The sequence below is a fragment of the Sinohyriopsis cumingii genome, chromosome 10, assembly GCF_028554795.1.
Source record: "Sinohyriopsis cumingii isolate HCF-2022 chromosome 10, ASM2855479v2, whole genome shotgun sequence".
NCBI classification, from domain to species: Eukaryota; Metazoa; Mollusca; class Bivalvia; order Unionida; family Unionidae; genus Sinohyriopsis; species Sinohyriopsis cumingii.
Genome location: NC_142970.1, coordinates 113797608 through 113810554, shown reverse-complemented (window position 1 = coordinate 113810554; position 12947 = coordinate 113797608). Strand labels below are relative to the sequence as shown.

The window sequence follows — 12947 nt, the reverse complement described above, 5'->3', positions numbered from 1 at the left end:
CATTTCTTGAGTGCATAGGAACAGCCAATTTCAATTTTCTGTCATTGTTATTTGGCACATTATTTTCCTAAGATGTAAAAGTAGAAGTCTTTTTTTATCGATGATCTCTCAATTGTATCTGTTGCAAATACAACCAGCTTCATCTTACAACTGTCCCTGTTTCAAAAGTAGCTGATAGCTGACTGGAAAGGAAAGCTGAAACTACCAGAATATGTGTGTCAAGCACTTTTAGCTTGTCACTTTGGAACTGAAGAATTGATCAGGTTAGTTATTTTCATCCATGACTTACTTTTCATCATGGGGCCCTGAGTGATCTAAAGCACTCTCCATTACGGATCACTGCCATCTCACCTCTGTCTGTGTGGGTTCAAGTCTCAGATTCGGCTAAATTGAAAGCAGCTTCTTGTGGGTCGGTGGTCCTTTCCGTGGTTTTCCCGGGTTCCTCCTCCACCATTAATACTGGCCGCCATGTATAGCCTATCGTGTGCTGAAAAATGGCGTTAAACCCTACAACAACAACAACATCTTTTGATCTTGGAAAGGGGGAAACAGTCATATTTTATCATTTAACAAGAGGCCAAAATATGACTGAATATCTCAGCTGGTTTATTTGACTGGTTTACAGTTGACGATTTTACTAAACAGGTCCATTTAGTATTGTAAGAACACTACCAATGTAAACTTCTGTCCTCTTGATTTTGCCATTTTAACTATGTCCTGATAAAATGGTTTTGAAAGAAAAAGGCATAATTGATCAGTTCTTAATCATTATCATCCAGATCTTGATGATAATAAATGCAACAGATTACAAATATAGTTTCAGGAGCCAAAGTTAGATATATCACATCATGGATCTCACTTGCACTTGAAACTGACAAGTTGTGATAGAAACCCCTTTTCCAGTTATCATCAAAATCTGATAATCTCATAAATATAATATGCTGTATATGGCAGTTCCCTTTCAAAGGTAGTATTCTTTGTAACCTATGCATTATATTTTCAGGAAGTTGAATCTGCACCACCCCTTTATTAAACAAGTGCGGCAAAACAAGAACAAAACTCTTTGTCTTGTAACTGGAGTTGTCCACTTGACAGAAGAGGGCCATATTAACAGGGACACCTCACTGGATGCAAAAGCTGAGGCTTCTGCTAAGGTATGGTCAAATCTGCTATGTAGCCACTTGTAAATCAAACTGTATTGTTTCACATTAGTGATACAGGAAACTGTTTCTATGAAGACTTCTGGCTTAGCATGTTCTGAATCTTAAATAATGATTATACTCTGTAAAATATAATATATGGGTTTTTAAAAAAAAAATATGTTCAAGAATCATGATGTTAACAAATCTGTTAGCTTTATTCAACATCTTCTAGGTCAAGCATTCTGGCAGTCTCCATGTTAGTTCCAACCATGCATTATGGGTATGTCAATGCACATGTTGGACCAGACAGAGCTTTCTTGTAGCCTCCATGCATACATTAGCCCTAATAAAGCATTCTGGTAACCTCCATGCATACATTAGCACTAATAAAGCATTCTTGTAGCCTCCATGCATACGTTAGTGCAAATAAAGCATTCTGGTAGCCTCCATGCATACATTAGTGCAAATAAAGCATTCTGGTAGCCTCCATGCATACATTAGCGCTAATAAAGTATTCTGGTAGCCTCCATGCATACATTAGCGCTAATAAAGCATTCTTGTAGCCTCCATGCATACATTGGCCCAAATAAAGCATTCTGGTAGCCTCCATGCATACATTATTGCTAATAAAGCATTCTTGTAGCCTCCATGCATACATTAGTGCAAATAAAGCATTCTGGTAGCCTCCATGCATACATTACCTCAAATAAAGCATTCTGATAGCCTCCAGGCATACATTAGCCCAAATAAAGCATTCTGGTAGCTTCCAGGCATACATTAGCCCAAATAAAGCATTCTAATAGCCTCCAGGCATACATTAGCCCAAATAAAGCATTCTGGTAGCTTCCAGGCATACATTAGCCCAAATGAAGCATTCTGGTAGCCTCCATGCATACATTAGCCCAAATAAAGCATTCTGGTAGCATCCACATATATGTTAACCTAATCCAAGCATTCTGATAATCTCAGTATACAGCCCAGACCCAGTATATATTCCCAATTATACAGATAAAATTCCAGCAAGTAGATAATGTTTTTCTGTTCTCATGTTTTGAGTCAGACAATAAAACTTTATTATTCCCTTAAAAAGATACACACGCTGGTTGATTCAAACTATGTTTAAACCCACTGGTGAGTCCAAATGAGTGTACATATCATGTTCTGCAAAACTTCAAGCCATCCATTAGGGGCATGTGGGCATTTCAAACTTTTCTCCTTGAACCACTTACTTACATAAGCTAAGGTGTTGTATTTGAGGTTACAGTGAAATTTGTAACTAGATGCATATAATGAAGCCAGGGACTTGACAATTTAGTGCCTGATATAGTTGTCAGTATTTATATAAGATACAGAAATTGTTTTCGTTTGCTCTGGAATAAAATAAATTAATTTTAACAAATATTTCATTTTATGTGATGCTGTAATTGTGAAACTTACTATAATTTTGTTTAGTAGATTAATATTGTACAAATAGAAAGCACATGCTAAAGCTATAATACTTTTATAAGTTCATGAACACATGATACAAGCATAGTTTTAGCATAGTCCATGAACACACAAAAAAATTATGACATTACATTTTTGTGTTGAGAAACTTATTTATTGTCATGCATGAACTGCATATCCTAGATAAATGTATGAATTTTTCTTTCAGGTACTGCATAAGTTATCAACAAATGCTGAGGTTGACGTTGAAAAGAATCGAGAGCTTGGTCTAGCGAGCAACACAGCTCTTGCCTACAATGTTAATGAACTGAATGTCAGCCTTAAGGATGGTTCATTGGAAATGATCATGGCCTTAGGGTTACATGGAGGATTTCAGGATTCCTTGGATTATGATGAGGTTGATGCTTCATTTGACCCGCATAAGCAAGGTGAGACTTTTTAAGTTTATGTATGTATGTATGTATGTATGTATGTACGTAGGTATGTATGTATGTATGTATGTATGTATGTGGAAATCATGAGCTGGGTGGAAAACCAGAAAGAAAATATGCTTTTTAAATTTGCATCTTTTTTTCCTTTAATTTACACTCATGTCTGCTGGTTTTCATGCTTCTCATTTCCATGTATGTTGGATTGCACTTTGTGCATGAAGTTCATGCAAAGATTGTTGGCTATTTGTTTGCAGTAACATGTTGGCTATTTGTTTGCAGTAACATATGATGGTTATTTGTTCCTGTGGGATTTTGTGGTGTCCATAACATATTTTAGCATGCATATTTACATCTGATATCAGAAATTTTCTTTGTGTCCAGGTTCTATTTTTCACACCTCTTTATTCACTCTGTCCGATGTTTTTGAATATACACATCTGACTTGATGAATTGTGACAGTGAATCACATTGGATACTGCAAAGGGGAAATGTTTGCATATTGATGGGATCAGATATGTGGATAATAAGCATTTAAATAATTTGTTTAAAAATAATATAATCCATGATTTTCTTAACTGTTTATTTGATTAATTCCCTGGTAACAAGTGAGCTAAAATCCTTGTAATGATAGGTACTTTCAGAGTTGTCTCCCATGCTAATCAACAGCTGTGTTACATGACCATGCTTATTAAGATTTTTATGATTCCTGTTCATGCATTCAACAAACAGCCAAATAATGGCATTAGAATGGTGAAATTTTAATTAATGCGTGTAAAATGGTGTGAGAAATATTGTATCGAGATGTTTATATTTTCCCAAGGATTTGTAAGACTGGAATAAGACTTTATATTTTACCAATGGCTTATAAGACTGAAATAAGAGGTATCTTAATCGCTGTGTTTCTTATTTTTTTATTTTGTATTAACGTAATCATGGAGTCACAACAGCCCAAAATAAGGCATCAAGATATAATGGAATCACCCACTGTCAACTTTTGGTCAATTACTACTGTACCTCTAGGCGGTCCCAGTGGTTTGCTGATCATCTGTAAATCGTTACGTAATTACCACTGTATTGCTTTTTTGCCAGAGTCTGGCCATCTTGATTTAAAAGCTTAGGCAGTGTTCCCTATAAAAGACATACAAAGTTATATTTTCATCACTGACATCTTCTACCCAAAGTTTTTGCTTGGTTTTGTTGGCTTCAGTGGGAAATTGAACACATTTTTATCATGCCAAGGAAATAGGATCAAAGTTGTTTTTTTATGGTCATAAGTCTACCAGATCTTAGAAGGGTGAGCTATCATACGTTGAAAAGTAGAATTCAAACTGAGTACCAGCTTGAATACTTTCTAATCACTGTAGGTCCTCAGTATCTCGTAACTATGATAAAACAACAGCAAGCAAATCCAAATCCAACCTTTGTATATTACTGTTTCACTTCTTGTCATAGGGTACCAGTTTTCCTAGGATTTGATACAAGCCATGAATTTATGAATAACCCAATTCAGATGTAGAAAAGAATAAAAATAATAAATGAAAGTTGTATAATGGTTGTAATAAAAATACAAAATGAAAGAACCCAAAATTCTCTTGATTGATTCTGAGAACAACATTTGTTGTATCACTTGACTATCATGTTGACATGTGCCCTCAGCTTAATGAATCTGACTATTCAGATTGCTGCGACAGTGACAGGTTTCTTGTCATTGTTCTCAAAATAAATATGTTGAGAAATATATGTTGTCTGGTTTTACCAAAGGTATCTGACTTTCATTTAATATAATTGAATTTTTGAACAGCAACATTGAAAAAGAGTTTGTTGTAGATATCACTTGACTGTTTAGATTTGTGAATTCATATGACTAGTAATGCAAATGGCGAGTACCAGGTCAGGTTTCTTCTATGCTTTAATTTCGTCAAGTCTGTCAGCAGAATAAAGACATAACAATTATAATACTTGCCATTTCTGAGCAAATAAATTATTTTTCTATCAATTTCATGCAGGTATGATCGATACAACAGCTGTTTAAATTTGCTAGGCCCACCGGTAAGCGACTACCATATGCCGCTACCGCATGGTGTCGACAATTTCCAAATTTTCTACATGCATTTTCTCTGACACGGGCAATTTCCCAGCCGAAATGTCCAAATGTGAAAAATAGGGTGGGAATATGTGGAGAAATCTCATATTAGAAAACAGACTGCTGTTTATTTTAAGCAAAATTTCTTGTCCAAAATGTTTAATCTCTGAGCTGAATTTTGGTGCGAAACTATTACACTGTGACATGTAGTTCGAAGCATTGGTTTCAGATCTTAAATAGAATGTCGGGTAAATGGGAAATTGTCATTCCTTGTATTATATATTAAAACACAATATGAGCTCCTGTATCAAGACAGGTTTGGGGACTGGTTTATTGAATAACAAGAAAAGTTGATTTTACCAAAAATTCAGTCCTTGTATATGCAAGAATTATAATTTTTAAGGTCTTGTATCAAAATTTAAATCAACCCCATTGTAAATGTTTTTTAAATGATGGAGTTTTAACCGAAACTTTTTAAGGAGTTAAGGATGTTTGAAAAATCTTGTTTGGGTTTTATTGGCACAGATAAATTCAGCGAAACACATTTTTTTGTTACAAGATAAGATTCTAATACTTTGCATGTATTGTTTTTTATACTGTGAAAGGAAATGTTATATAACATGCATATACATTGCTATATAATTCTTTAGAATTAAGGTTTGAAAGGACACAAAGCTAATTTATGTTTATTTTGTTGTTTCCACTTAGCAACTTAATGCAGGTCAGCAAAATAAAGTTAGAATTTTTATTCTGTACATTGTAATGACCTTGCATGCCATTTTATAGTCAAACTTGTTTCATGTGATACATTTTGTGGTTTTGTACATGATCATCTTTTCAGACTTAGATGTTTTTTCGAGTTTTAAAATAGAAACATCTTTTGATTTAGAAAATGCATGTTTTATAATCTAAAATGTTCTATAATTCCATTCAGTAATGGTCATATGAAGAAATTAATTTCATTTTGGAAAACCCCTGGAAATTTATCTTTGGAAAAGCATGAGAACCCCGAACATATTTCTGTTCTATTGTATTCTTAATTTTGGGTATTTGAATTAAATACCTTTAAATATGCAGACTTTGACAGAGAAAAATCCACAAATTTAAATACAAAAATACATTTTTAAAAACAAAACCTTGAAAATTCATACCCTTGAAAATAAATGAAACCACATTATAATAAAGTGTGTTGAGAGATTACTTTTTAAAAAAAATTGGTTACCCTCTGAACCTAAACATCATTATCATTATTATTATTGTTATTATTATTATTATTATTATTATTATAGAATCATGGGATGTTCCTAGTTAAAGATATTATATATATCATTAATTTACAATCCCTAGAGGGACAAGTGTTGTATATCAGTTTTACAATTACTTACCACTGCTTTTTTGTATTCCTGGTCTCCTACACACACACTCCTCTCTTGTATCCTCTAGCAAGGTTGAGATCAAAGCAATTTGAATATGAAAAATATATATCAAGCAAGGAAACAGGTGAGATATAGTTCTTTGGAATTTAAGGGTTTGGAAAAATTAATTGTTCACCAGCAGATGTTTAAAATTTTGTTTCAATTTTTTGTAAAATATGAAAGAAAAGTAATACTATGCACATATAAAAATAGTGATTGAATGTAAATGAGCTTCATTTTGTTTTTTTTCTGGCAGTGTAATTGTGTCCATTTTGCTTTCTAATTTCAGAAGTAGATTTTCAGTACCCAGAGGAGGTTTTTCAAGCGATTATGGACTTATCAGATAAAGACAGGACTGAGTTGACATCAGTAATACTAAATATGATGTCTGTTCCCAGAGATATTCAAGTCTTCATAAAACTGGTATGTTGGCATATTTTGAGCCACAACATTTGTATCCACCAAGAAGTCTACACCAAAATAGAAATAAAATGCTTCTCTTATCATTGTTACCAGTGGAAGGTGCTTTGTGGAATCAAAACATGTATTTCTCACAGTTTCAGTTACATTTGATATTCCATTATTCCTCGTGTACAAGGGGACTGATGTTACATTGATAGGTTACATTCCATTGTCAATTAACACCTGATGTATAAGGACACCAATAGTTCATGGATAGGTTACAGCCCATTGTCAATTAACACCTGATGTATAAGGACACCATTAGTTCATGGATAGGTTACAGCCCATTGTCAATTAACACCTGATGTATAAGGACACCATTAGTTCATGGATAGGTTACAGTCCATTGTCAATTAACACCTGATGTATAAGGACACCATTAGTTCATTGATAGGTTACAGTCCATTGTTAATTAACACCTGATGTATAAGGACACCATTGATAGGTTACAGTCCATTGTTAATTAACACCTGATGTATAAGGACACCAATAGTTCATTGTTAGGTTACATTCCATTGTTAATTAACACCTGATGTATAAGAACACCATTGATAGGTTACAGTCCATTGTCAATTAACACCTGATGTATAAGGACACCATTAGTTCATTGTTAGGTTACATTCCATTGTTAATTAACACCTGATGTATAAGGACACCATTGATAGGTTACATTCCATTGTTAATTAACACCTCTTAATAAACAGCTCATTGATGTTTTAGTTAGAAGAGTCAGTTATTGCATGAATGAATATGCCTAGAGATTCGACTGTTTCCAGAGTTACGGTTACATTTTGGGAATTGTGGCCATCGGTAAGGAAATGAAAGCATATCCAAGCTATAAGGGCCATTGTTTTGCTGTTAATGAACAGTGATAGAAATTGTTTTGCTGTTAATGAACAGTGATAGAAATTGTTTTGCTGTTAATGAACAGTGATAGAAATTGTTTTGCTGTTAATGAACAGTGATAGAAATTGTGATGACATGGATGACTGGTTTTGATGATAAAGATGATAAAGATAAGAATGGAAGATGATAGTAAAATAAAGATAGATTATGGGTTAAGAAAACAATTAACTTTTGAAATTAGATTACAGAATACCTTTCATCATGATTATAAATTGTTACATTTTGTTATTTCATCACTGGTTTAATTTTTTCTTAAAAAGTTATAACTTCTGTATCATAATGAATACATGCTACATCTAACTTGGCACAGATATTTTAAACTTGACTATACCTGTAGCCAGCATAAATTTTTAAAAAATGACTAGCCTGAAATTAGTATCTGTCAGCTTGAATAAAGTATACAAATATTTTTGCTTGATAATATTGATAATGGCATTAATGGTACTATAGATAATGAGAAGGATGAGAACAAGGACGAAAATGTATAACATGTTGTAAAATATAACATGCTGATAAGATATAACATGCTAATAAGATATAACATGCCAATAAGTTATAGCATGCTAATAAGATATAACATGCCAATAAGTTATAACATGCCAAAAAGATATAACTTGCCAATAAGTGATAACATGCTAATAAGATACAACATGCCAATAAGTTATAACATGCTAATAAGATATAACATGCTAATAAGATATAACATGCTGATAAGATATAACACGCTAATAAGATATAACATGACAATAAGTTATAACATACCAATAAGTTATAACATGCTAATAAGATCAGACAACTGTGCATCATTAGTGGCAATAAGATATATGTTCTGCCTTTTGTATTCTATGCCTCAGTTAAATACTTAAAGGTAACAAATATTTATGCTTTACATATGTGTTGAAAATCTTTTGATAGATTAGCGTGTTTATGTCTCAGGAAGAATTTCCAATTTAAAATTTACTATAGGTTAGGATAAATGCATATCAATTACTATCAAAATGGCAATTTAAGAAAACAGTTCTAACTTGAAATAACAGATGTTATGTCAGAATGTGTCTCTTCTTTTTCAAGTGTGCTTTCTACCAGCAAAATGTAATTTCATTACTGTGTCATTTTGTACAGTTTTAGATGATGTGCTTTTGTACAAACTCTATCGATTCCAGTTTATGCCAGAAAAAAATGTATAAATTGAATACGATTGTACGTGTCTTTTTCTTGTGTATATTTACCTGGAATATTTTTGTCTGAATGGGTTTCATTTAAGATGAATTTTGTCTAATTTGTCTTTAAGGATGAAACCCTCATCAACCAATTTGCAAACTATTACTTGGGTGAGGTTTCTGAATCAAGTCTTGCATAAAAACAATTACAGTGCTAAAACTTTTGGAGAATTAAAACGTTCTATTAGATTTAACATTTTTTAAAATTCTGACTTTTAATGAGCATTCTGTGCTGTTAATATTTTCAGGTGGAGAAACTTGAGTCACAGGAAGCTCAGGAAATAAATGTGCAGGATTTACAGAAGCAACTTCTAACACCAAAGGAGAGTTGGCTTTACCTGCTTGAGTTGGCTGGGATCACTGTGCAGGTTTGCTATGCTCAAACATCTATGCTGAACAGTAATGATTTCTTGAAACAATTTTCATCATTTATGGTGGATTTTAGCATCACTGTCTACTATGCTGAGGCTAAAACATTGTTATTAAAGCTGTTCCCAAATGAACATTTGCTTTATAGCATAATTCAAGAGCTAGCAAAAGAAATTAAAGTGCATTAGCATCGACTGTATGATTGCAGAGATGGCTTGTATAGTGCTCATTTTATTTGCTGCAAAATTGCATAAGGCAACAGAAAATATGTCTTTTTACTTCAGTAGTTCAGTAACAACATCCAGCATATGAGTACTCTTCTGTTACTGATATCAAAAAGATGTCACTTGTCCTAAATCATGGCTGGTCATAAATTGTGAACTTTATGCTCTCTGATATAAACTGTAGTCACCAAGTGAATAGCTATGTTCTGTGGGTATAAAGTCTTTCAGATTTGACAAGTACAGCTAATGCTACACTCAATCTGAACTGACTGTATTCAGTATTTTATCAATATTGTATTTAATGGGAAAATTAATATGGAGTCTGTCTCATTATTTTTTACAACTAAGTAAAAATGCAATGAATTAAAATTTGCAATGATTAACATTAAGTTCTGTACTAGAGAATTTTGTTTGTCCTGAAAGATAAACCAACAAAATATGAAAGCCATTGAATATTGAATAACGTGAAAATTAAATCTATTATTTACAGTCACTCAACCATTAAAGATGATGGTGATATGTGAAAGATTAAGATAAAAGTGAAATTTTTGTATACAGGCATCAGGAGAGCTCTCTGTTCCAAGGGAGGTAACTCCACTGTTGACATGTTTTGGTGTGCTGTTTGATGCTTTATCTGGGCTGCAAGAAGAGGAACTGGACCTAATACGAAAATGTGCACCACAGACAGTTCCAGCTCTCTTTGTCACTGTAAGTTAAATATTTGTATGAAAATATTTTAGAATTTCAAGATTTTAATTCATTGATAATCAGCAGATTTCACACATTTCTTTTTAAAATTCTTTTTCATGCTAAGAATTACCAAAGTCTAAAGTAAGTTGGACTTCATTTCATTTCTAAATCTCTTTCACATTAGTCTGTGCTCATCAGTACAACCAAAACTCCTAAGTCTTTTAATTTGTTTTCCCAATTGATCCAACAATCTGACATTGCCAGTTGTTTATGTACCACACGTACATCCATATATCTAAGCTTAGCATATTTATACCGTCATTTGCACCACATTTTAAGTCTAATTTAAAATTTGGTAGTTTTGTTTTCAGGAGTTTGAATTCAAGACTAATATTGTACATATGGTATAGCAGTACAGTTGTGGCTGTTGTTAATCACATATCAGTTACCTATTGAGATATGGATCCATGACCTGATTGAGATCCATGACCTGATTGAGATCGATGACCCGATTGAGATCCATGATCTGATTGAGATCCATGATCTGATTGAGATCCATGATCCGATTGAGATCTATGACCCAATTGAGATCCATGACCTGACTGCAGATTTGATGGATGCCTAAAATGTATATCACAGTAGTAGACTTTAGAGTTGTTTGGTCTTTATGACACATCTGCACATGGAGATATGTGTCAGTATTTTTCAACCATTCATCAGCAACTTACTTCCCTGGGATACTAGGTCAGTCTTAAAAGGCATGCAATGTAGGTCACAGTGAGCTACATGTGGCAGAGTTAAAATATGATATAGTATGAATCAGATCTAAATATTGTGCAATCTTTTTAAATGATGTGGATGGAGTTTGATTGGATAAGGGAGGTAAGTGTTAAGGAGCAGTAAAAGATGTGGATGAAAAGAATTGGAAAATCATGTTCACAGGTTTGTTTTTTTGGCTGTTTTTTTTTAAATGAGAGGTGACAGTTTTGGGGAGATTTTACTAAAATAATATGTTGGTGTTTTGATTGGGTTATATAATGGTTGTGTTAATTCTCAAGTTATTATTCCAGTGCTTTTATCAACAACAAAAAAGCAACAGGTATATTGTGAAATTATCCATTCATTCAGTGGTCATCCATTTGTAGTAAATCCTTAAAGATGAAAATCCATGAATCTTTGTACTTATATTCCTATACAGTAACCATTGGGAGTGAGGAGTGTAATCATTGCATTAGTTTCTCCATAATTTTCCCACAGGGAAGAATTACCCCATTAATTCTCATTAAGGAGGGGGTGAGGTGGATTTTCATTTCTTAAAAGATAAGAGTTTTATGAGAACAGTACATATAAAAAAACTTATAGTATGTTTCAACAAATGTGTGTAATAACATCTTGTAATGAAAAAAGATAAAACTTGTTGTTTGTCTTTATCATCACCACAGAAACAGTAATGACAATGACACAACATCATATGTTTTATAGCTGCATGTGATAATCAAGGCATCACCACTGAATAACAAAAGCTGCATGTTGGTAATTGAACATACTCACCAATTAAGGCTTTAAAATTGTGTAATTAATAACAGCACCTCAATACTAGATTGCCAAAAGTCTCTTAATGCTCCTATGTAATCAGATTGAATTTTTAAAAATATTATTGAATGTTACAAGTATTACTACACTAATGAAAAATATACTGCATGACTTTCAGGCACTCATTCTTTATAAACTCATTAACCCTTTTAGATTCTTGTTTTTTTCTCTCACCTGAAATGGGGGTTGGCGATGCATTTTTTTAGGTTACTTATGAATACCTCCAAAAACATCTGCTTCTGAGAGATGCCTCACTGTATTAATGATCTTTTTGGATTGGCTGTTTCACTTTTTACTCCAATTCTCAAACTTGTCCTACTTTTTGTAAAGCTTCACCTGTCCATATGCAATTTGGAATGGTCTGCTTTAGATCTTTAGCCTAAAAAGTTGAGTCTCGAAAGTTAGGTTTTTCCAGCTCTGTTTTGTAAAGTGAGTAAAAAGTCTACCTTATTTTGTATCATTTTAGACCTCTATCAGTTTACTTTTGTTTAATACAATAAAACCTGTTATAAGAGACCGCCCCTTCTGCCAACAAAAAACAGTCTCTCAAGACAAGTAGTTTCTCATAACAGGTTTATACAAAAAGATCAGTTTCCAAGGTCTCAGTTTCAGAACAATTTCAAGACAAATAACCACAATCACTGCACATATAGTCTATTCTTTATTAATAGTTCTTGCTAATATACTGCATGCATTCATCTAAAAACAAAATTATATAGCAATAAAAATATACTTTTATCATTAAACATAAAATCACATTTACATTTGAAGATCACATTTTCATATATTAGCATATGAAATCATTTCTGATTTACTCCTTTTCCTTTATAACACCCAAAATTTGTTTTTGCCAACAATTAAACTGCTATTTTGCGAGTGGTCTGACATTTTTCACTACTGTCAGTTACAATAAATTACTTTCTCCAGCGTTAAAATTTGTCTTGTTTTATTTGGAGGTTCTTCCAT

The 12947-nt window shown here is 33.0% G+C and overlaps 1 protein-coding gene across 3 annotated transcripts in view; it reads left to right on the top strand.

Annotated features, from left to right (window-relative positions):
• Window positions 1-12947, top strand: part of LOC149791051 (pejvakin-like) — a 41765-nt gene that overhangs the window by 22584 nt on the left and 6234 nt on the right. For all 3 annotated transcript variants that reach the window (XM_089972960.1, XM_089972961.1, XM_089972959.1), the window contains exons 4-8: window positions 1004-1154; window positions 2797-3016; window positions 6807-6940; window positions 9354-9473; window positions 10257-10406. In XM_089972960.1, coding sequence (XP_089829086.1) covers window positions 1004-1154; window positions 2797-3016; window positions 6807-6940; window positions 9354-9473; window positions 10257-10406 — 775 coding nt within the window. The remainder of the gene's footprint in view (window positions 1-1003; window positions 1155-2796; window positions 3017-6806; window positions 6941-9353; window positions 9474-10256; window positions 10407-12947) is intronic.